At 45.1% G+C, this 25545-nt stretch overlaps 1 protein-coding gene across 2 annotated transcripts; it reads left to right on the forward strand.

Moving 5' to 3' along the window:
- The first annotated feature begins 709 nt into the window (after positions 1-709).
- On the forward strand, positions 710-24528 carry SLC11A1 (solute carrier family 11 member 1). Of its 2 annotated transcripts, none has more exons than XM_083586621.1 (15): positions 710-1156; positions 6753-6874; positions 9419-9541; positions 9969-10088; positions 10621-10727; positions 11936-12006; positions 12215-12282; positions 13619-13774; positions 15721-15879; positions 17175-17273; positions 17819-17938; positions 20415-20564; positions 21262-21335; positions 23202-23355; positions 24092-24528. In XM_083586621.1, exons 1-15 carry the CDS (start codon positions 1138-1140, stop codon positions 24170-24172), a joined length of 1623 nt encoding a protein of 540 aa, XP_083442747.1. In that variant the 5' UTR covers positions 710-1137; the 3' UTR covers positions 24173-24528. The 2 variants fall into 2 exon arrangements, with proteins under 2 accessions (XP_083442747.1, XP_083442748.1); XM_083586622.1 differs by lacking the exon at positions 710-1156 and adding an exon at positions 4476-4671.
- Positions 24529-25545: the final 1017 nt, after the last annotated feature.

Below are 25545 nucleotides of genomic sequence, written 5' to 3' on the forward strand. Positions count from 1 at the left end.
AAACGGCATGTCTGCCTCCTGGCCAGCCGGGCTAGGTTGGCTTGGTTGAGAGCTTGGGCTCTCAGCAGCATCTTCGAGCCCTCCCTTCGCTTGGCTGTCCCCTTCCCCATCTGCTGCACTGGAGATGTGGCTTTCCCCACTGCTGGACGAGGAGCTGCTCCTCAAGGAGGCTCTCTGTATCCCCCTGCCTCCCTCCCTTGTTCCAATGGCAGTCCCCTGACAGGTTGTTAGAACTTCGATGGGAAACAAGACAGCCAGCATAAACTGAGGATAAATGCTGTGATCTAATAGTATATTTAGCTGGATAACTATGAAAGCTGCACTTGATGGAGCTCTTGATGATGTCCTGCAGCTATTAGAATCCCAGTTGCAAAAGCGGTGTGTGTGTGTGTGTGTGTGTGTGTGTGTGTGGCAGAAAGAGAGAGAGAGAGAGAGGAGTGTGGGTGTTTGCATACTTTCAGATTTAATCAAGGGCAGGACAAACTGGCTCTAAAAATAATGAACCATCTTCAGGTTACTTAGTTTCTCAAATTTATCAGATTATCCACGATTATAGGATGCACTTGCTTTGGGATGACCACATTTTCAGCTGGTCCTTTTAAAAGCAGCCCGATACACAAACATGTAAGAAACCACGCTTTTGCTGATACAAAGTGTTAAAATGTGGAACTCTGCCTGGAAAGAGTGGAGCAAAAAGTAAGTGTGGATAAGCCCTAAACTCTGGCATTGTGTGCCAACCTTCCCTCCCCACGTCCACTACATTTTTTAGAAAGGTTTCTTTGTGGTACTAAAACCAGAAGTGTCTCTAACATACCTTCTTCCTTGGATAGGCAAAGATACCCAGGGTTGTACATGGGTAGATAGGAGAAAGGGGCAGAGATTTGTATTGCCATTATTACTTTTTACGGTCAGGGGAGGACTTCCTTCTTTTGCTTCCTTATGAAAATTCCGGACTGACTAAACTGAGCTCACTCTCAAGAATTGCCCTCCTCTGATCACTCTGTGTTCTTTAGACATGTGGACTGCTTTAATTTGATGCTCATAATCTGTGGATACCCAGTTTTGCATCAGTTCTGAAGAAAGAAAGAAAGAAAGAAAGAAAGAAAGAAAGAAAGAAAGAAAGAAAGAAAGATCTCAATGGGATCACCGGAACCAGGTAATTTTCATTCTACTCTTCCCTCTGTTGTAACGATGATAACATTATTTTTTAAAGCATGGATTTTTTTGACACTGCCTGTCCTCATCTGATTTACTGCCCCTTTTTTCAAATCCATGCGACTTTAACAAAAAAGACATATGAAAATATAAATATTCCTTACCATGGTAGCTTACACTGTTTTCCATGAGATGACTAAGTACTGTTGGTGCTGCAGTCCTGCAACTTTGTTTTTTCTGTGCCTCCAACCGGCTTTTTAATGGAAAAGAAGCACAACTTTCCTCATCGCTGCATCTCCAGCCAAGAAAATGTATGTATCTTTTAGTGTCTGCCTATCACAGGGGCTCTGCTAAAAACAACTGTGACAACTGTAAATGAATACAATTGCTGTTATATACAGCACAGTAAATAGCAGAGATTGCCATAGCATTGTGTAAACATTCCAGGAACTTGACAGTGTGGGGAAATCTTGCCTTTTTCTACATGTTTACCACATTGCTTTGTGTCAGCAACCTAGTGCTTCATGGCAGGCTTTGAGCTGGTTCATCTGAAGTCTGTGACACCCTCTGTGGAGTTGTGATCCACATGTAAGGGCATGATTGATGTCTATGTTTATTCTGGATTATTTATGAATCCAGAACTGGTGGAGGGCAGAAGTTGAGTGCTAAGAGTGGCCAGTTGAAAAAGAGGACAGGGGACTCTTGCACCTTTAATAGTTGTGTGGAAAAAGAGAATATCAGCATGTATAGCTTGGGCTAAAGATGTAACATCAAGTCTAAGTTGGTCTTTCGTTCAAAGGATGCTGAATTGTCTCTGCCATATGCAAAGCCTGGGCAAACTATCTGATTAGTAAGAGAGGAAAACGGGTTGGTAAATCATGCAAGAAGCAGGATAGGCTGTGAAGGGATAAAATAGGAGGAAACTATATACAGTGGTACCTCGGGTTACAAATGCTTCAGGTTACAAACGCTTCAGGTTACAGACTCCGCTAACCCAGAAATAGTACCTTGGCTTACGAACTTTGCTTCAGGATGAGAACAGAAATTGTGCAGCAGCAGCGGCACGGCGGCAGTGGGAGGCCCCATTAGCTAAAGTGGTACCTCAGGTTAAGAACCGTTTCAGGTTAAGAACAGACCTCCAGAACGAATTAAGTTCTTAACCCGAGGTACAACTGTAATGGTTTTTGGAGAGCTATTACTGAACTTCAGCAAAGGTGCTACTGCACCACTGTCTGAATGAGAGCCTATAAACTGAAGTTGATACCACCCTAAAATGTATGGTTATATCAAGGGTGGTTTATAATTAAATAAATGCTGATGAATCACACAAAAGACAGGAAATTCCTCAGCAAGAAAGGGATGGGGGGGGACAAATTTGCTTAAGACTTTCAGTTTGTAATTGGGGAACTCCCTGCCTTTGACATCAGGCTGGCACCTTCACAGTTCTCTCTCTGGCACATGCTAAAAATGTGCTTAGGCAAACCCTAGCCAGAGACATAGAATGCTGACGTGTGTTTTAATCTGGTTTTTAGCTTATTGTGGATTTTAATTATTTTTGGAAGTTTTAAATAGTCGTTTCTAACTGGGTTTTTATTTTAATGATAATTCCCCTGTTTTATTCTTTTTGTAAACCTCTTTGAGGTTTGTTTGGGTTTTTTTACAATCAAGAAATAAAATAATTTTGTGAAATAAATAAAAATGAATAAGGTATTTGTATAAGTGCAAATTTAGAAATAATTACTATAGTTTAATTAGTAATGGGGAAGACTGTGACCCCTCCATTTTTCTGCACTTTTTTTGTCTCTGAATGCCATGTACCAAATATTCAGGGCTAGCCCTACCATTAGGCAGAGTGAGGCAGCTGCCTCAGTCAGCTGATTTGGGGCATCATGGAAAGGCAGCAGACGGTTAGTCTTTTATTTTTATTGTAAAAGTAAAGGGAAAGTTTGAAAAAGTTTAGTACCTCCTGCAGTTTTGAGTCTGTGTACATACCAGGGATGCCATCTTCTAGGGGACAAGACCTTTGGGGCCTCCCAATAATTTTGGGGGAGGGGGCTGCCCTCACAACGTTCAAAAGGGATGGAGGAGGCCAAGCACAGAGCTGAATGCGGCATGGCTTCAGTGGCCAGTTCCTTCTCCTCCTCCTTCTGCCATGGACAGGAAGCAGCCCCTGGGCGCTGAGGAGGAAGAGAAGGAGCTGCCAGTCATTGAAGCCACACTGCCTCTGCGTTCAGCTCTGCCTCTGGCTCCTCCGACATCCCAACATCACATGTGCAACGCCACACACCATGTCACCTCAAAACAACCCCCCCATTCTCCCTTGGAAGCTGGCACCTCTGATACACGCCATACATTCAAAACCCAGTCAAAGCACATGACTTCCCCAAAGAATCCTGGGAACTGTAGTTTGTTGAGGGTGCTGTGAAATGTAGCTCTGTGATGGGTAAGCTACAGTATCCAGGATTCTTAGGGGGAAGCAATGTGCTTTAAACTTAAGCTATGCATGCAGTCTTTGATGCTGAGAGGAATTTAGATTTCCAGACATCGTCATAGTCCATATATAAGTAAATGCACGCAGGGATTTGTTTGTTTTGCCATGATACATAATCTACCAACACCTGCAAAAGCAACATTCAAATTTCCTCATTTAACATTTGCCCATACATTTTATTTTTTGTCCTGAAGAAATTAGCAGGGCCATAGCTCAATGGTAGAGCATCTTCTTTGCATGCAGAAGGTTGCAGATTCATAGGAATATAGGCAGCTGCTTTATTTTGTCAGCAATTTTAAGAAGTTTCTTCGAATGGTGCAAGAATGACTGGAAATCTACTCATTTTAAAATAGTTTTTGTTTTTTTGTTCATTCATTTATTCATTAAATTTGTCAGTCTTGCCCAGGGCAACCCAAAGCACAACCAACAAATATACAACAAATCTCACATGGATACATTAAAACAAAGAGGAAAGAGAAATACATTCAAAAGCATCTCACCCACTTCTAAAAGGCCACAGATAGTTAAAGGTCAAAGGACTGGTTACAGAGGAAAGTTTTTGCCTGGTGCTTAAAAATATATAATGATGTCGCCAGATAAGCCTCCCTGGGAAGAGCATTCTACAAACAGGGAGCCATTGCAGAAAAGGCCCACTCTTCTGTGCTGCCCTCCAGACCTCTTCTGGAGAAGGCGCACGGAGATTAGCCTCCGATGATGAGTTTAGCCTAGATCCAGCACAGGATAAGTGCAAGCCCTGTGTCAGGGTAGGGGTGTTTTTTTCCATCTTAGATCTGGCAGTAAGACCTGCTGGTATGTATCCCTAGCTGAATATGCAAATGAGATTTCGCCTCATGGAGCAGTGAAAAAGGGAGTGAGGACTCACTAGACTGGTTTCTCCAGATTGTTCAGTCTCATCAGAAAACAGAACTTTGGCTTGTATGCATCTGAGCGGCAAGCAGAGCATCTCATCTGGCTGCGCAGGAGCTCAGCTTGGAAAGCACATGCAGGACAGATAGACGGCATGGGTAAGATTGTGGTAGGATATTGACATTTGCCAAAGTATTTTCTAGCATAGAACTGACTTTAGAAACATCAGCATTGTTACAGCGTCACCTGCAAATCTATTGTATGCTTCTCTGAACCTGTGAGTTATGAATTATTTCCTGTTTCTGTTTAATGCAATTCTGCGTGTCTCTCTTCTCAGCAGAACTGGCATCCGTAAACACAACTCCATAAAAGCAGTGGTCCCAGAATGACAGAGAGCTTCTGCCTCAAGCTTCTTTTACCGCACAGCTCCAAGAGATAGGCTGTTGGGTATATAATAGCTGTGACAGGCACTGCAGGCATTCATGCAGGTAGCAGCTCCTATAGAGTCGCTGTAGCGTCGCTTTTTCCTCCAAGAGCATGGTTGCACTTGTATGGGCCTGTCCCTTGAGAACATGGATGAGAAGACTGCAAGCCGAGTCACTGAACCAAACGGGGCTGTGAGCTTGAGTCCCAATGGTGGCGACTCATTGGTACAGTGTAGTGGTTTGTGTTGTAATCTGAACCTCAACATACCTGGGAGTAAGCACCATTGAATTTGGACTGGAATTGTACCGTTAGACAGAATCCCCTCGTTCAATTTTCACCTTTGTCAGATATCCTTAGGGCAAAACCACTGTTATCTCAGGAGTAGGTAAGAGTTATAATATAATGATGGGACAGTGCTGCCTTGTGATGGAATTAGACAAAGAGGATATAGTCATGACGGCATTATATGAGTGAGAAAGGACCATTCATCTTCTTTTCTTCTTTGGCGATCACTCATAGCCGAGTAAGATTGTCTTCCATAAACACAGTTTTAACAATGAGTCCATAAGTGACTATGGAGGCCAATTCTGGACCCACACATCCTTCCACAGTGGGGACATTGGTTCCCGGGCAGGAGTTGATCACAGTGTGGATTTGCCAGGTGTGCCTTCCTCTTAGCACATTTCTCCCTTGTGTTCTGAGTTCAAGCGTCTTCAAAGTCCATGACACCTTTGGTAAAGGCTGTTCTCCAGCTGGAGAACTCGCAGGCCAGCGTTTCCCAGTTGTCAGTGTTTATACTACATTTTTTTAGATTTGCCTTAAGACAGTCTTTAAACCTCTTTTGTTGACCACCAGCATTACGCTTTCCATTTTTAAGTTCGGAATAGAGTAGTTGCTTCGGAAGACAATCATCAAGTATCCACACAACATGACCAGTCCAACGAAGTTGATGTTGAAGAATCATTGCTTCAACACTGGTGATCTTTGCTTTATCCAGTACACTGATCATCACCTTGTCATGGTGAGTGGGCTTGCACGTTCCTATGACCCTTGAGAAGGACCATAGCTCAGTAGTAGAGCATCTGCCTTGCATGCGGAACATCCCAGGTTCAATCCCTGGCACCTCCAGGTAGGACTGGGAATATCTACTGCCTGGAGAGACACTGGCAGTCAGTGTGGACAATACTGAGTTAGATGGGTCAGAAGTCTGACTCAGCATATGGCAGCTTCCTGTATTACCTCCAGGATCAGAATCGGCATGCATCTGAATGCCAGTCACTGAGAACAACAGCCGGAGAGGGATATTGTCCTCGCATCCTACTTGTGGGCTTCCCAGAGGAATCTGGTTGGATCCTGTGGGAAGCAGCTTGCTGGATTGGATTGTCTTTTGAGTCTGATCCACCAGGGCTCTTCTAATGGTTACCTTGTTGCAAGTGGCTCCACCCCCCCCCCTTTCAAATCATTGGCTGTGGCTGCTGGCAGGGTCAGTGAAATTTGCAGTGTCATCAGGTAAGTGCTCTTAGATGTAACGGTGAGTGCGGAGAGGTTTCAGCAGCATCATGGACAATATAGGGCTCCCATCTCAGTCCCATCATTTGCAGTGTGAGAAGAATAATACTGACCTTCCTTGCAAAGTTTTTTTGAGGACTACTCAAAGCACTTCAAATGTGTTGCAAAATGCTAAGTATTATTTTCACTGATTATCATAATAATGCTGTATCATTTCAGTCACTAAGCAAGTCTCTCTTTAAGATTCTCTTCTTCTTTTAATGCCTGCTACAAGCTCCCTCTCTTTTCCTTGGGCTCTTCACAGACGGTGAAATCAGAAGGAAACCAAGATATGGCGCCACTAATTCACTGGTACCGAATAATCAGCAGGAGGCTGGAGATCAAACCTACTTGGATGAAAAGATTGCCATTCCAGATGTTGCAGGAGTAAGTGGGGTTGGAGAAGGAATTTGACTTTGTTTGTATTTTAATGAGAAATGTCCCAATTTTCATGCAAACCGAAACACAGCCACCCCTTTGAAATTCACACTTCTAATTTCTCCAGCCAACATGTACAAACATGCATATATTAGGTGGAAGTATATGCAGAATGCATATATTAGTGAAAATAACATACACAAATGCATTCTCTGGGGGAAATGGCTTGCAGAAATGTGTGTATTAGTCAAAACTGCATGCAAAATGTGTGTTTATTAGGTGAAATTTGCATTAAAGTGCTGGTGAATTTTCATGAAGATTTTAAAAAACAGCGCCTTCCCCCCACTGGAAATTTCTGGGAAAATGTGGACAGCTGACTTTAAGACTGGAAAAATCAGGAGCTAAGGGAAGCTGAAATTGAGAGATTCATCCATCCTGACGAGTGGAGTAAATCATTGGTCAGATGGTTAACACATGGCTCGTTCTCTTGGGGTTGGACTGTTGGCCTGATATGGGGAACTGAGAGCGATAGATGGATCCTTTTAATAAATATCAATGCTGTGTAAAATGGTCTAGTGCAGTGGTTTTCAACCAGTGTGCTGTGGCACCCTGGGGTGCTTTGAATGATGGTTAGGGTTGCAGCGGGCAACACTGACCTCTGTCCCTCTTTCATTCCCTCCCTTCCTCTGATGCCGTCTTGCATCTCTGCCTCCCAAAGGCTTGTGCAGCTGTTTGTTGCAGCAGCCTTGGCTACAAGCTCTGCAGGCAAATGGTGCCTCTGGGGCTGGTCAGGGGGCACTAGTTGCCAGGAGCTGAGGCAGCCTCAGAGTAAGCAGGCAGGCAGGCAGGTAGGCAGGCAAGGGAGCCCAGCCAGCCATTCCACCAGCCCTTGCTGTTGGGAATGGACACACAAGTCTCAGGCCCTGTGGGGCAGTGTGAGAAGACACCCCTCTCTTTGGGGCTGTGGGGGGCCAGCTCAGAGACCGGGGTGGTGGCGGCGACTGCCCAGAGGACTCCCAAGAAGAGAAGAGGAGGCTGAGGGAACACTCCAGAAGGGAGGGTGTTTGAAAAAGGGTGAGAGCCTGTCAGCTCTGCAGGCAAGGGGTGACATAACTGGGCACCTGAGCCCCATAGGGGTGCCGCAGGAAAAATGTAGCTGGTCAAAGGAGCCATGGACTCAAAATGGTTGAAAACATCTGGTCTAGTGTGTTCATGTGGAGTGTGGGTGTCCCTGTGAGTTCATTGGCCTGTTCCATGCAGACAGCACCAGCAGAGTTTCAAGGGATCCTGTGAGCATCTCTATTGCTTTCCTGCCATTTTGTATTTTCTCTGATGTGGTTTCCTCCTCCTGGGCTGAGCACACATTGGAGACAGTGGACATTCAACTGGCAAGGTATCTCCAATCCTGGCATAATGTGGATATAGTATAGTGGAAGTTTGCTTTGCCCATCATCTGATGTCGGTATACTCTTCCACTCCAGTGCTGGAGCATGCATCTTCCATGATGATTTTTTAAAAAGCATGGTAAATGGCTATTCCCCTGCTGTAAGGCTACTCTCCTACCATGGTGGGGGAAGAGGATAGAGGGCTACTGGAACTGAATGAATTGCTGAAGGAATAGAAAGAGGAGTCATTATCTGGGGTGAACAGTAGGACATTTCAGTTCCTTTCTCACACTGAGGAAGTGGTTTTGCAGTAAGTGTTTAGTTCCAATGCAATCATGTGTTTTAACATGTGTACCTTAACAAGGGTTAAGCAAGACAGAATTTCTGTGACGTTAGCAGCCAGCTCCCCTAAGAGTGATTGTTCAGCAGGAATGTGTGTGGCATTGCAACCTTACAGCTCAATTGTGCAATCATCACAGATGAACTATGGCACCCAATTCTGCATATGATTGCAACCATTACCATGCAATCCTTTGCATCTTCACTCAAGAGTAAGTCCCATTAAGTTTACTCCTCAATGGGGTTTACTCCTCGGAAAAAGGCTACAAGATTGCAGCCTCAGTTCCCCAACCTTAATTCAGCCTCATTTAACAGGTTGTTTGAGAAGAACAGAGCTTCCATGTTTACAAAAACTAAACAGAAATGCTGAGTACAGCTTATTCCAAAATGTTACTTTCAGAAAGAATTGTGTGGATTTTATCTATTTGCACCATAGAATATATTATTATTTGTTTATCTTACCTCCAGGTTTTGCTTTCTAACTTTTTTTTATAAATGTCTGATTAATTTCCTTTTTTTAAAAAAAAGCAAGCTCAGAGGTCGGGGCTCATGTTGACTCAGAGCATGGTCCATGTGTGCCCCTTGTGCCCCCCTACCAGTGGCCCTGCCCTGCTCTGGCCGGCTGGTTGAAAGCAATGGTGTCTATGGTACTTGCTCTCCTAAACTGTGTGAAAAATAGCAGCATTCAGAGCAGCTGCCCCTAAATAAAGACCTGATACAGAATGAAGAGCTAAGTGTGAATCAGTGTAGTAGAGCTAAGATGACCTCCAGTCTCTCTCTCTTCTCTCCAGTCCCTTTCATTGACTGTGCTACACCTTTTCCTTCCCAGTATGGTTTCAGTTTTAGGAAGCTCTGGGCATTCACCGGGCCTGGCTTCCTCATGAGCATTGCCTTCCTGGACCCAGGAAACATTGAATCAGACTTGCAGTGTGGAGCTGTTGCCGGCTTTCAGGTGAGCGCAGGAGAGAGCAGGCATTTGTTGTAGGGTGTGCCTGGACACTATAAGGCCCATGGACTTAACACACCCATCTCCTTGTCTTCTTGGGGTTCTGCTGGGGCAATTCTAAGTACTCAGTGTTTGCAGCCTTTTCCCACCCCATTTTAGGAACATCATCGCTCAGCCAAGAGTGGGGGTGGGATAGGACCTGCACTGCTGCAATCTGCAATGGTCCTCTTCTTGGTTCAGCAGGGGTTAGTAGAGTTGGCACTATTCCATCCACCCCATGCTGCATGGCCAACTAGCATCTGAGTATTATCCACCACTGAATTATAAGCCTGAGGCTAAGCAAAAGCTTTGAGGTTGGGCTTGTGCTCTTGCTGTATTGCTGCAGAAGCCCCCAAATACCTAGTGACGCCATGTGCCCTTGCTCCCTGCACAGCTGCTCTGGGTTCTGCTCTGGTCCACAATCCTGGGCTTGCTCTGCCAAAGACTGGCCATCCGGCTCGGGGTCGTTACAGGCAAAGATTTGGGAGAGATATGCCATTTCTACTATCCCAAGGTGAGTATGAATGGAGAATCAGGCTGTGAACTGCATGATTAGGTACTAAACACTGGCTACGGCATCCCCCTTTCCTGTGAGTTGGTGGAAGGGACTCTGGTCTGCCATGCCACTGTGGTTAAAGGCATAACTAAATCTCCTCCATTTCTCTGATTACCTCAAAGTCAAGAATGAATGAATGAATGAATGAAATATCCAGTATGAATTAGCTAGCAAGGAAGGGAGGGCTTTGTGAATTGAACCACGCAGCCCAACCATTTCTCAATCTGAACATGGAATCAGCTTTACCTCTATCTGAAGGCATGCTCTGATTGAGGGCTGTCTGATTTTAAAGATGCCAATTTCTGCACTGAAAAGGGTTGAACAAGTGGTCCGATATCGAGTGGTGTACATGCCACATGTGAAGCTTCTGGAGTTGTGATCATTGTTAGAGGCATAGGGAGCTTCTGCTTAAACCTGGCCATAGAGCAGTTTGGGGGTACCAGCTCCTGTCCATGATGTATCTGACAGACTCCCATTCTGTTTGGTGCAGGTTCCTCGTGTGCTGCTCTGGATCATGATAGAAATTGCCATCATTGGCTCTGACATGCAGGAAGTGATAGGCACAGCCATTGCCTTCAACCTTCTGTCAGCTGGACGGTAAATTCCCCATTCTTCTGTGGCCATGTGTGAGTGGGCAGGTCTCCAAGATGTTGCTGACCATTTTTGCACCACAACCATATTGCACTGGGTTAAGCAATTAGATTCCTCAGACTAGAAGATGCTGGCAGATATTGAAATACAACACAATGACAACAGTTTTGACTTTTCTCTTATTCTTTTTACATCAGGTATAATCTTTCCCCAGTTAATAGTGAACACCCTCCCTCATAAACTGGTTGGGATAAGGTACTAATACTGCAGATGCCTGCTTCCTCTGTTGCAAACTGATTATTAGATGTCTCTCTGAGTCGTTAAAGTAAAATTATAGAAACAAGGGATCCTATAAAGCAAGGTTTCCCAAACTTGAGTTTCCAGCTGTTTTTGGACTACATTTCCCATCACCTCTGACCACTGGTCCTGCTAGCTAGGGATGATGGGAATTGTAGTCCCAAAACAGCTGGAGACCCATGTTTGGGAAACCCTGCTGTAAAGCTATAGTGACCTTGAATAAGGGATAATCCTTGGGGGAAAGCAAATAACTCAGTGAAACAGCTCATGCTCTGCATGTGAAAAGTCCCAGGTTTGACCATTGGCATCACCAAGGCTTCTTCAGAGAGCCAGTGGCAGTCAGTGCAGACCAACCTTTCCCAACATGGTACCCTACAGATGTTTTGGACTACAAATCCCATCAACCCCAGATGACATGACTAAAGCTCAGGGATGATGGGAGATGTAGTTCAAAACTACAGCAAGTCGAAGGAGAGCAGCAAGTCGAAGGCTTGTGTAGACAATAGAGAGATAGGTGGATCAACAATCTGGTTTCACAGCCTCCTATAATCTCTTAAATGTAAGAATTTACTACAGGAAGCCTAGAAGCTTTTCTCTGCTCTTGGGATACTTTAGTAAGGTTGCCATCTCTTTTCTCGCAAAGCATAACCTTTTAACAGACGTGCATCTATTAGATTTCTGCCCATTGTAGAACTACTAACAATTAGAGAAGGCCCATCAGATAAGAAATGAATTGGTAACCCAGAGTCTGCCCCCCCCCAAATCACAGGTCTCCTCTTCCCTTCAGAGATATTGCTTGTGGCAGCAAGATGTTGAGTAGTCATTGTGCCCTAAAAAGCTAACCGTGTTTAGGGGAAAGAGGGCTTAGTGTCCCCTCACCCTCTATCAGGTTGGTAACTTCTGGTTTTCCTTTGCAGTATCCCTTTGTGGGGTGGAGTCCTGATCACCATTGTGGACACTTTCTTCTTCCTCTTCTTAGATAAATATGGTATGTATCCTGTACAGGGGGAAATAGTTGAATGTGTGACTCAGTCAGCTAGTGAAGTGTTTCAAAGGTTACAAGGGGATTTCTTGAGGAAATGTGCTTGTTGCATGACAAAGAGCACTCAAGCTAAAAGTTAATCATTTCTGAAGCAGGTTTGAATCCCAACACCTCCCCTAATGAGCTTGCTTTGGCCTCTTCTGTTCCTTCCCAGGTCTCAGAAAGCTGGAAGCCTTTTTTGGTCTCCTCATCACAATCATGGCACTGACATTTGGCTATGAGGTAAGCCCACACATCGCCCAGGCTCCACTGCAAACAATGCCTTCATCCACTCTCCTCCATTCTGGCCGGGCCCTGACCCTTTAGATCTGAGAAGAGCACTGCCAGGTCACCTCGGGGATCCATCTAACTCTCCCCAAACTGTTGCCCTCAAGATATTTTGAACTGCAGTTCCCATCAGTCCCAGCTACCAAGGCTATATTGGCTGGGGCTGATGGGAGTTGTAGTCCAAAACATCTCAAGACTGATCTAATTGGTGGTTTTGAAAAACTGGATTCCTCCAAGAAGCTCATAAGAACAATATGAAGGCAGCAACACCCACCCACACTGCAGCCCATATTATTTGTCCACAGTATTTGGTATTCTGAGGTACTCTAGTGTTGTCTCTGAATGTGGAGGTTCCAATTACCTTTCATGGCTACACAAACATTTACATAGTTATGCTCTATGGATTTGTCTAGTGCTATTTTTCTAGAAAAAGATGTACCAGAATGCAAATGAACACAATGGCGTCCACCTTAGAGTTCCAGGAAAAAAGCCCTGGATTTGTTTAATAATTTTTAAAAAAATCAATCCAGGGTAATGAACACACCAACACTGAGTAGCAATGAATACCTAAGTTAATAGTACACTCAAACTACAAGTGTTGGAAAAGATTTTTGTGCGTACTCCGATATCCAAATAGCACTCAAACAGTGGAGCTAAGTTAAAACTGAGCATGTCTGCCTGGACTTTGCTCTGCATTCAAAAGGGATTTTCCCAGGAACCTTTGCATGGCTCTGCCCCCTCCTGTTCCTTGAGTGACTCCCATTTTAAACATGCAAAAATTACAGGCTGGAGTGTAAAAGGAAACCTAACCCCATTGCAAATAGGGATGAGAGGGTGAGATTTTCACACTTCCCGAAATAATACACAATCTGAAATACAGTACACTGATCCCTGGAAATTCGCACTTCTCTGAATTTTGCGGTGCCATTCTGCAACAAAACAATTACTTATAACAATGGGTGAAAATGTGCATATACTATGCATGTATTAGTGAAAATGAGCTACAAAAATATACTGGGTGAAATTGCTTGCAAAATTAAGTATATTGTGCAAAATTACAAATGAAAATTAGGAGAAGTGTACACTAAAACGCTGATAAATCTTCATGATGAACTTTAAAAATAATAATTGCAAATTGGTACAGAAATGTGGTGAAATAAACAAGGCTAGGAAACAGAGAAAAACCGAAAGTGACAGATTTGCCCCACGCCTCATCAACCTTGCTGTTTTAGCTTTGCAGACTGCCTTCAGAGCGCACGGCCTGACCCTTCCTTCCTTTTCCCTTCTGTAGTATGTGGTAGTGCATCCAGACCAGGGAAAGGTGATGAAGGGGATGTTTCTCCCCATTTGCAAGGGCTGTGGACACAACGAACTTCTACAGGCTGTGGGACTGGTTGGAGCCATCATCATGCCCCATAACATCTACTTGCACTCCTCCCTCGTGAAGGTCAGTCATAGGAAACTCCTAGTCTTGGATAAGAAGGTTTCTTGGCTGTCTTCAGACCTGTCTTCTCATTCATTCATGGGGGAGGCATGTGCTCAGTCTCAACAAACATGTACTCCCAAACTCACAACAATGATTACAAATGCAGAGGAAGGGAGACCTTGCAGGGAAGAATTGACAAATGAGAAGGGAAAGTGGCCAGTCCCCCCTTGGTCACCCATTCTTCCCTTGAAGGGCCTTCTGGTGGTTCCCTCACTGTGAGAAGTGAAGTTACAGGGAACCAGGCAGAGGGCCTTCTTGCCAGTGGCACCCTCTCTGTGGAATGACCTCCAAGCAGATGCCAAAGAGATAAAGAACTATATAAGTTTTTAGAAGGTATCTGAAAGCAGCTCTGTATTGGTATTTTGGGTGTTTGATGTTTGATTATGTTTTTATATGTGTTGAAAGGTACACAGAGTAGCTGGGGTGACCCAGCCAGATAGGTGGGGTATAAATAACAATGTTGCTGTTGCGGTTGTTGCTGCTGTTAAGGCTGTCCCCTCATCTAATTTTACTTGTAATTTGGTGCTTTTGCTGGGGGGAAAGGCTAAATATTACTATCTATAAAGGAACATTTGCAAGGAAGAATCAGTTGGTGGAGAAAAGATTAAACCCCCCCCCTTAACGTATGTGGAACTAGGTAAGAGAGTGAGGTCGCTGACAGAAAGTGTAACTCCACAGCACAGAGCAAAAGCACAGATTGAGAGGATCTGACTCAGCAAACAGCACAGACATAGAGCATGAGGAAGTCCATTTACTTGTTTCATAAAAGAAACAAGTTATAAGTTATAAGTGGTTGCAAACACTATTTCTAACATGGTGGTAGAGGTTTAGAAGTGGGTCCTGGCTGAAGCAGTGCAGCACAAACAAATAAAACTGCAAGGACATTTGCGTCCCACTGGCCAAAGCTACTACAGTGGTACCTCAGGTTACATACGCTTCAGGTTACAGATGCTTCAGGTTACAGACTCTGCTAACCCAGAAATAGTGCTTCAGGTTAAGAACTTTGCTTCAGGATGAGAACAGAAATCATGCTCCGGCGGCACGGCGGCAGCAGGAGGCCCCATTAGCTAAAGTGGTGCTTCAGGTTAAGAACAGTTTCAGGTTAAGTACGGACCTCCGGAATGAATTAAGTACTTAACCTGAGGTACCACTGTAATCTATCCCAGCCATGGAAGCACAGGAGAGAAGAGTCTGAACTGTATCGACATCTTGCATTAGAAAGAAAGGGAGGGAAGGGAAAGAATTCTGTACAGACCTGCTGATCCTACCCTGCAAATGCTCTCCAATTACCTATGGAAGGGCTATTGCGGAAGAGCATCTTCCCAGATAAGGTTGGGAAAAGCTCCTGCCAGAAATCCTGTAGAGCTGCTGCCAGTCAGCGTGGACAGTACTGAGCTAGATGGAACAATGGTCTGACAAAGGCAGCTAGCTATGTTTCTAAGCATGAGATTGGAATCCTGTGTTTTCCTTGGAACATGTAGTACCTTAATTAGGTTTTGATTTAATTTTTTAAAATAATACTTTAGGGATGGTTTATTCCATTTCTTCTGTGTTGGAATAAATAACGGGCAATATTTTTAACCAGAACAAGCAAACAGTTGTTTCGAAAGCACTTTGCCTCTGCTGAAGGGGGGTCTTGAATGTTGCCCAATAAGGGAATTTTGAGCCAGCCCATAATAATGGAAAGGGGAAAATAAATGCCATCTGAAGGGAGGGTTCTCCTTATTTCTCTTATTAAGGTGAGTTCACAGCCTGAGGTTATATGATAGGAATTTAGGAAAAACCATCCATGCAGCCACAAGAACAGCCCCAGCCACAATGTTTCCTGGCTCCAGTACCTTTGGGAGTGGGGGGTTAAGGAGTACTCATGTGATAGAGCTATGAGACACTGTCTGCTTTCTCCACAGACCCGAGACATTGACCGCGCTGACAAAAAGGCAGTGAAGGAGGCCAACATGTACTTTCTGGTTGAGTCGACCATTGCTCTCTTCGTTTCCTTCCTCATAAACCTCTTCGTTATGTCTGTGTTTGGAGAGGCCTTCTTTCGTAAACAGAACCATGATGTGGTGAGTGACATAGCGTTGCGTTGCCCCCAGGCCCTGCTCACTTGAGAGTGGTTGGGACTTAAGGTCCCATAGTTCCTCCTCTATCACTTCAGAGTTCTTATTTCACTACATTATCCATGAATGGACGGCGTGTGGTTGGAAAGGAAGAGTGATGTTTCTTTTTAGACAGTCAGTGATTGGCCAACTTCTTCCTCTTTGCTCATTCCATCAAATTTCCAAGGGTGGAGCTGACTTTCTTAGCAGTGATACTACTATGGCGACAAATTAAGGCAGCAGTGGGAAACCTCTGAGCTGCAGACTGAACAAGGCTTGGCACAGGTCCCAATTTGGCCTGAGAGGCTATTCCACAAAAACCACAGCTGCCTAGTGTCAGGTGTGGGGCAGGTACAGACTGAGCTGCAAAGGAACAATTGGGAACTTAAGTGGAGTTTTTGATTGTTCCTTTGCACGTGGGGCTGCCTGTCAATGCTAGGAAACAACAGCACTAATAAGTTTCCTATTGGAAACTTCTTAGGGCAACCAAAGGGGCTTGCTTTCTCCATTTGGAGGAAACAGATGAGGTCTGTAAAAGGGTAGGAATGCCCCATTTGGACTGCCACTCTTCTCCTAATTGAGGCAGTGGCCTTGTGGCCCAGCTAGTCTCATTCGTGAGTGCCTGTGAGTACCAAAGTGCAAAATGAATACTGTCACTAAAAATGATGTGTGCCTTTATTTTAAGGGATATACACTTTGTATTACATGCAGCATAGGCCTAGTGTTTCCCCCTTGTGGACTTGGAAACTCCTGCTATGTACCAGCTGGGATTATTCTTCCAGAGTTAAGAGACCTCCCGGGTTGTGTCTCTGAGTTCTCATCTGCTCTGGGGCAGTGCATTCATTCAAGAAAGAGGGGAATAGCTGTGAATAAAGAGGGACGGGACCCAAGTGTTTAGCTGTTTAAGGCATATTTGGCTGCATACACACCATATATTTAAAGCACATTCCTCTTTCCTCCCAAAGAATCCTGGGAACTGTCATTTACCCCGCAGAGTTAAATTTCACAGTACACTTAACAAACTACACTTCCCATTACTGGTCTTTCAGGGGAGAGATGTGCTTTAAATTTATGGTGTATATGCAGCCATTCCTGGTGTCTGTGCTCTGAGGCATTCTTCCTTGTAGACTTGTCTCTATGGGCCATCAGCACGTGGGAATATTTTGCCCTGACCTTCTAGTGCAAAGGATGTGACCTTTCTGAGGCCCCAATGGATGTCCTTTAAAAAATTATCTTCATTTTATTCTGCCCATGTATTCCAGCATGAAACCTGTGCCAATGCCAGCATTTTCGCCAATGGCAGCCTCTTCCCAAACTTTCCTGACAACAATGAAACTGTCTCCGTGGACATCTTCCAGGGGGTAAGTTTTTGGCAGAATGATGCCCATTTCCCCAGCTTGAAAGAAGTTGAAAGAAGATTAGCTTGCACATAAATATAGGAAAACGATGGTGTCTAGCTTTCAAGAGTATCAGTGCTTCACTTAGGGTAGCCACTTACTGCCATCCCAAAACAAGAAGGCAAACCAATGTGCATCAGATTTGCACATGCTATTTAATATATGTAGGTCCCAATGCAGAAATAATTACTATAATTTAGATGGAAATATGATGCATATCACTGCAGTGGGGAAGACTGGCCGGGTAACCTGTGCATCTGCCCAGTCTGTTGTCTAGCTGCTAAGTATGGATGAGCTCCTTCTAGGCCCCCTTTGCTGCTCTCCCATCTCAGCGTTCTTTACTGCACTTTAAACTGGACTTGGACTGGGCAGCCCTTCAGACAGAGAACACCTTCCCAAAACAAAATGAACTGTCTTCCAAATAAAGAACGGTACTCTGTAATGTAGGACACCTGGTCACCCTGGCTTAACTATCTGCATCCCATTTATCTGTGTCTTTTCCTGCCCAGGGACTCATCCTGGGATGCTACTTTGGCTCCATTGCTCTCTACATTTGGGCCATTGGGATCCTTGCCGCAGGCCAAAGTTCAACCATGACAGGGACATACGCCGGGCAGTTTGTGATGGAGGTGAGAAACATATGTGGGGCTGTCTTCTGTGGGGCTGGTTAATCCTGATTTTGATAGAACCTTGCAGGCAAGTTCAAAGGTGTGGCTCTGCTACGTGCTGCTCAAACGGAAAAAAGCGGTTGTCGATATTATTGTGACGTGTGCTGAAAAAGAAAAGCAATAGTTATTGTTAGTATTATTCGTGTTGTTATTAGGATGGTGATGTGATGCAATCCTACAGCCAACATTTGGCTCACTTGGAAGCAGGGCTCCAGGAAGCAGTGTGAATGCTGCTTCCCTGATTTGGGGGGGTGGGGTGGCTTAAAGTCTCAGCTGATTGGCAGCACTGAAAAGCACCTGAAGTCCTGATGGTCATCACCTGATGTCATAGCGGCACCAGTTGATTGACAGGTGGGCAACCTTGCTCAACTGTCAAATTTGGCATGTGGGGGCTGGGGTGAGGATCTTGCTTGCTGGGCTTAGAGCAACATGAGTTTTAGGCTGCAGTTCCACTGCTTAGTCCAAGAAGGTAACAAGCAATGATAAAGACAAGACTTCTCTGTGAACGTACAAAGTAACTTTTCCTCACCACGACTGACCACATCCTGTCAGTACAGTTTGCCTGCATCTGCCTTGTCAGGGGAGCCATTGTTGTGCAGGATCAAGACCCTCTGCTTGAGCAGCAAAGTTTTGAGCCGTAACTGATCCGTTTTTTGCTGTCCCACTAGTCACGAAAGGCCAGAAACGCTATGTTTCCAAAAGGCTTTCTGTATGATGGTTAAGAAAATGTGCCTCTTTTGCAAGGCAGGGCAGGACCTTATTGCAAAACTGCAGTCTGTAAGTCAAGCCACAGCAGGCTGAAGGCATAGCTGCATTTTTATTGTGAAACAACCCACACTCATGTGGTAAATAGGTTGTGGGTCATGCACTCTATAGTTGTAGTGCTGACATCTAGCGGGAAGCTGCTCCACCTGCAAGTCTACCCATAGGAAGAGGCCTCCTGGATCCGATGGCTGAGGCTGTTTTGAGGCAGGTGGATCCTAGAGCTAGCCAGTTATAGTTTCACATTCTAAACCACAAGCAGAAGTGCAGTTGACTTCCAGGAGTATTTCATTTTTTTCTTTGTGTACATACCGGTGGGTGTGACATACCTCCTCTCAGTGGGTCAGGACTTGAATCTGAAGCTCAGCACACATTCACGATGATCCAGTGAATGCCATTGGATGATCCTCCTTAATTTTTAATACCAGTCTCCTAATTTTTGCCAAGATGCCATAATTTTTAAATGAAAAAAGTTATAGTGATACACAACCATAAAACAATTTGTTTAAACAGAATGTTCCTTACAAAAAAATAATCAGCAGCATTGCAGCATGATGGTTAATGGCAGTGAGCAAAAAGTGTTTTTTTTTTCAAAATCATTTTAAAAAGAGAACATTGTAGCAGAAGGGTGTTATAGTGCTATACATACCGGTAAATTTCATTATATAGTGGAAGAACATTTTATTCATAATTAAAATATATTTTTATATATAAAAAGGCAGGGTTGTAGAATGGTATGCACAGTGTCTGCTGAAGTGTGGTAAGTTCACTTTCCTGATATATCATGGCCTATTTTAAAATCTTGTCCTTTAAAAAAATATATCAAAGAGTCATGCTAAGGGCACTTGTAGACACTTTGCTACTCTTTTTTTTAAAAAAGTGTCTTTCTGTGATCTGAGAAAAGATGGGAAAACTACAGGGAAAATGCATGACAATGATTGGATCACAGTGTTGTGTGGATGAGTGGACAAAGCATGGCAATTCCACACTAAATGCCTGGACTGGAAGCACCCCTAAGGTCCATCTAGTCCAGACTTCTGCATCCGCAATACCCAACCAGATGCCTCCAGGAAGCTCACTGCACAAGCAAGGCACGAAGCCAACAGTCTCTTTGTTCCCCAGGAACTGAGAAGCATGCTGCTCCTTTTACATGGAGGTTTGCCCATCACATCCACCATCATCTTCATCTATCATGTGATAGTTAATTTCTCCTACTTAACTGCTCTGGTCCAGCACAAATGTGTGGTTGCACTATGGGCACACCAGACAGAAGTGAGGAAATGCATTTCTTCCCTCAAGCTTAGAAGTTCAGAAAGATAGCAGTGGGGGCCACCTGCCTCCATAGCTTAAAAAAATATTAGACCATGCTTTCAGAGTGCGGATGACTCAGTATACCAGTAACGTCAAGTTTTACAGTTACTGTTCAGGGGGTACGTTTGTTCAAAGGGAGGTCATCTTCCCCACTAGAGAGGCATGTAGAGACTGGAGCCGTTCCCCCTTGTTATTTCCTCATCTTTTTCTGGTGACTTAAATTGGCCGCCAGGTGGCAGCCTTTTTCAAGACCAATGTGTCAAGCAGAGGGGAGAGGATCTTTGATGAATAGCATGTGCTTCAATGGGTGATGGTGTGTTGACTTCTGTAAACTCAGGAGCTGCTTTTTTCCCTCCCTTCTCAGGGCTTCTTGAAGCTTCGCTGGTCTCGCTTTGCCCGGGTGGTCTTCACTCGCGCCTTCGCTATCCTTCCCACAGTCTTCGTTGCTGCTTTCAGGAGGATAGAAGATCTGACGAGCCTGAATGACGTTCTCAATGTGCTGCAGAGCATCCTGGTGAGATGTCCGAAACACGCACACACTGCAGCCCTCTGTAAGCAGTGGGTTGCAGGAGACATGACCGGCTGCGGAGCCCCATGTCAATTGTCCATACCTCTCTTCCTTACTAGGACTGAAACTGCCATTAGGCAGTGAGACAGGGGCCTCAGGAATCTGCCCTGTGAAACCCCCTCCATCTCTGTCATTCTGGAAATCTATTATTTCATACTGGCCTGTTGAGTAGCTCCTGTGCATGTAGAAGTGTCACAGGGAAAGGCAAGATACCTTCAGGTTCCAAGGGCTGACTAGTCTTTACAGCATGGTATGGTGGTTAGAATGTTGGACCAGGACCTGGGAGGCCAGAGTTCGAATCCCCACTCAGCCATGAAACTCATTGGTGATTTGGGGGCCTGTCACTGCCTCTCAGCCTAATCTACCTCACAAGGTTGTTGTGGGGATTAAATGAGGAGGGGGAGAACCACGTACGCCACCTTGGAGAAGAAGCTGGGATATTAATGGAATAAAATGAATAAACTATAGGACCGGCATGGGTTGGAAAGGAGTAGGAATGACCAAACAGGCAGCAAACATTTTTGTGGTCCTCGAGTGAAAATAAGTGGTGATAAAATAAGTGGCGAAGAAAGGAGAACGGACAACAGTATTCATTTTGAAAATATGCCTCCACACTCACCCCTGTGTCTCCTTCCATTTCCAGCTACCTTTTGCTGTCATACCTGTTCTCACCTTCACCAGCATGCAGCCTCTCATGCAGGACTTCGTCAATGGGATGTAAGTTGCTCCATAGGGAAGCTCGTTTTGTGAGGAGTTATTTTCCTAAGGAAGGATGCGTATGCTCCCATTGCCAATGTTTGATTTGGAACATTCTTGGTACAGTGGTACCTCTGGTTAAGTACTTAATTCGTTCCGGAGGTCCGTTCTTAACCTGAAACTGTTCTTAACCTGAAGCACCACTTTAACTAATGGGGCCTCCTGCTGCTGGCACACCGCTGGAGCCCGATTTCTGTTCTTATCCTGAAGCAAAGTTCTTAACCTGAAGCACTATTTCTGGGTTAGTGGAGTGTGTAACCTGAAGAGTATGTAACCTGAAGCGTATGTAACCCGAGGTACCACTGTACATGCAATGCGCTCTACAATATCCATGCCTTGATTTTGCTGCATCTGCCACCCAGGGCACTTCCAGACTAATATTGATTAGGATTCAATGTCATACTGGCAAATGAGGTCAGTTATACAGTCATACCTTGGGTTAAATATGCTTCGAGTTGAGAGCGTTCGAGTTGCGCTCCTCGGCAACCTGGAAATAATGGAGCGTGTTACTTCCGGGTTTCGCCGCTTGCGCATGTGCAGACGCTCAAAATGACGTCATGCGCATGCACAGAAGCGGTGAAAAGCGCCGCACACGTGTGCAGACGCGCCATCGCTAGTTATGTTTACCTCTAGATGTGAACGGGGCTCCGGAACGGATCCCGTTCGTATCTAGAGGTACCACTGTATTTGCCTGGAAGGTCTTGCACAACAAACCTGATTCCCCCAAAAGACAGTTTTTGCAGTAAGGAAAGTGAGGAGCAAACATACTGGAAAGTGGCATCAGGACCCTCCCAGGTGTCCTTTTCATTGTGCATAGATGATGATTTGTGCTCTTGATGCTATCTGGGTGGTCACACAATCTGGCTTTCAATCTTATTTGTGCCTGCAAATGTTTTGGCACAGTCATACTGCTGCTGCTTCACTCAGAGCCTACTCTGTAACTTTCCGATGAACTCCCGTAACTTTTCATATGAGAAATGTTCTTCCTGGGAGGATCCTGCTTTTGTTGTGCTACAGCCCCTCCACAGAGCAATGGGGATCCCTTGGAAACACTTAGCCCTCTCACATTTGCGTGCCAGTCCATCAGCAGTAGTTATTTATCTCCCTTTGGATACCATTTTGAGTGGCCCTTCCTACTGGAAGCTTCTCTCCCCTGCTTGTCCCCTAAAATCTGACCTGTTGCGGTTAGTAGATTTAAACCAGAGTCTTTGAGTCAGACTCTACATGGTGGTAGAAGATTATGTCATAAATTGTTACACAAATACAGACTTTGGGGGAGGGGAAGGGTTATATCCAAATAAACTGTTGCATGAGTAGAAAGACTTCTGATAATGCAGTAGAATGTCACCTCCCACACACTGTAGACCCCGCCCCCCTCTGGGGATTCCCTAACCTCCCAGAGCAGATTTTGAGGAGGTTGGGAATAAGATAGAGGGAAAATCCCACTGCATGGTCAGAAGTCGTCATATTTTCTTTGTTTGTTTATACATGCGTATTTGGGTTCGACCCAAATTGTCCATGTTTTGTGAATGACTTTGAATACAACTTATTTGTGGGAAATGTGGTTTATAAATACATACATATATACATACATACATACATACATACATACATACTATAAAAACCTACACAAGCAGAGGGAGGACTGCAACGCTCCTCATATTCGTTTAGTTCTTTAAACAGGGCCATCTGCCCCCAGACAATGATTGGGGCAGATGTGGATGTAAAAATCTGTGGATTGACCACCAGGATTGTTCCATCTTGATAGTCATGATCTTGAATATTCTATTTCTTTTTTAACTCCCTCTCCCTCTCTGGTCTTCTTAGCATTAGCAAGATCATTATGATCCTCATCACTGGACTGATCTGTGCAATCAACCTGTACTTTGTGGTGACAGCTATAATGGGCCTGAATCATCTGGCATACTACATCGTCATATCATTGGCGCTAGCTGCATACGTGGCCTTCGTCTGCTACCTGGTATGAAGATCATAGATAAAACGGGGCACCATCTGTAGGGCTGGGCTGGAGGCCCCTCCCAAATTACGGTTGATGATACAAGGACTAGTAGATCATTGATCTGATAAGGTTGCTCCTCATTCTTAGCTTTAAAGGGGAAGAAACTGAAAACAATTGAAGAAAAATCCCCAAAGAGGATATTCATCATTTCCCATATCCTAGCCCTAGGATTATATTGCAAGTTTGTTAAGAGGAACACCTGCAGAACTAGGTCTGGGCTAGATCCTTATCTCCCCCACCCCACGCATGGGTGGGTGGGGCTGCCTGTCAATTGACATCATAGTGACACTGTGTGACCCATTTTTGCCTGCCCATGGTGCTTTGCAAGCCCTGACGATCCACTGAATATCATAGAAAATGCTGTTTCCCTTTTTCCTGACAATAACCATCAACGGTGTAGCCATATGAGGGTTGGGAAGGTATTTATAAAGCATAGCACTGCCATAGCATCTGGTGCACAGACCATTAGCCCCTGGATAGTGAAGGGGCAGCCCTTGAAGTGAGTGTCTCCCGAAGGACAGTGAGGAACCACTGCTGGATGACTTAACAGAGTCATTAAAAAACATGGGGGGTCTGTTTGAGGCAGATCAGGGAGAATGGTTGGGCTGTTATTGCAGGTAGGAGGGAAATCTTTGGAATGGTTGTGAAGACCCCAAGTTTGATGCTAGATCCTCGTCTTGCTCTTTCTCCATTCTAGATTTGGACGTGTCTCATCTCACATGGAGCTCGTTTCCTGGCCCGTGGGCCCCACACTCGATTCAGTTATGGGCTGCAGTGATAGGCCATCCCTCTCTCACACACGCCAGAAGCTGCTAAATCTTCCTCCTCCTTCCTGGACTGGAAGCAGCTGCCCCTCTGGATCTGCTGAAAGGCAGAGGCTCCAGGACACTGGTGTCCACCAGCAAGAGATGGACTTAAGCACTGGTAGCTGGCAATCCACGGTGGAGCACCTGCTTTGCGTGCAGAAGTTTCCAGGGTTCATCTCCGGTATCCTGCAAGGAATCTTCAGACTCTGTGAAAGAGCTGTGGTCAGTGCCCCCATGTAGGTGGGCCTGGACTTCACAGGCCATTGTCCAGATTCAGCACAAGATGGTTGTTTGTATTTTAGCTGGAATAAACTCTCTTGGGAAGACAGTCCAATGAATAAACTCTTCTGTTGGCTCCCTATGCTACCCCCTACTCCAAGCTACATATAGTGATGGGAGCAGGGAGGTGCTGTGGCACTGACCTCCAACAGGGGCATCACTGCTGCTTACTGAGACAGTAAGCACCAGCTGCAAGGTGGTGGTGGCATCGGGCCCGGTTGGTGTGCGCACCTTGCCCCAACCTCACTGCCCCACTCCTGCATTGCCATAAGAACATGAGAAGAGCCTAGCGGGATCCAGCCAGTGGCCCATCTGGTCCAGCATCCTGCTCTCTCCGTGGCTAGCCAGATACCCAGGGAAAGCCCACACCTGAGCGCAACAGCATTCTTCCCCCCTGCAGTTTCCGGCAACGTCCGTTCAGTAGTGTTCCTCCTCTGAAAGTGTCCCAGCAAGGACACTGCCAGGAAGTTGGGCCCTGCCCCTACTTGCTGGCTGCTCCTGCACAGTGGCCTATTCAACTTTCTTTGAAGGAGCAGCTGATGCAGCCACAACCCTCCTTGCAGGGTTTTTGAGGCCTCTTGCCCTTCGTGGGCTGCCGCGTTAAGTCTGCCATAGCAAGCAAAAGCAGTCTTTGTGGCACCTCTAACAAATGCCATTTGGTGTTTGATAAAGGTGCCACAAGACTGTGTTATTTTTGCATCATGCAATGGCAGCAGGACACAGGTAGGTTGCCTATGGTGTTACAGAAGAGAGGAAATGGGGAATTAGACACAAAACGTTGTTGTTTGGGCAAAAGCTGAACGTTTCATGGCCTGAAAAGCAGAATTACTAGGTTGAAAGACTGGTGGATTTCGTGTGCCTTTAATAATTGCACGGAAGAGGAAAATCTGGCAAAGTACAAGTTGTCATCGTCCTAGGATACAAAAAACTACACTTGCTGAAATTATCTGTATGGCTGTCAAAGGTCCCTTTGCACATTTGTGAGAGAGCAGAATGCCAGCACCTAAAGTTGTCACCAAAAGTTGGATTGCCAGCTTTTATACTTTGCTCTTGTGCCTCTAACAGC

This window comes from Podarcis filfolensis (genome assembly GCF_964270895.1).
Source record: "Podarcis filfolensis genome assembly, chromosome: 1".
NCBI classification, from domain to species: domain Eukaryota; kingdom Metazoa; phylum Chordata; class Lepidosauria; order Squamata; family Lacertidae; genus Podarcis; species Podarcis filfolensis.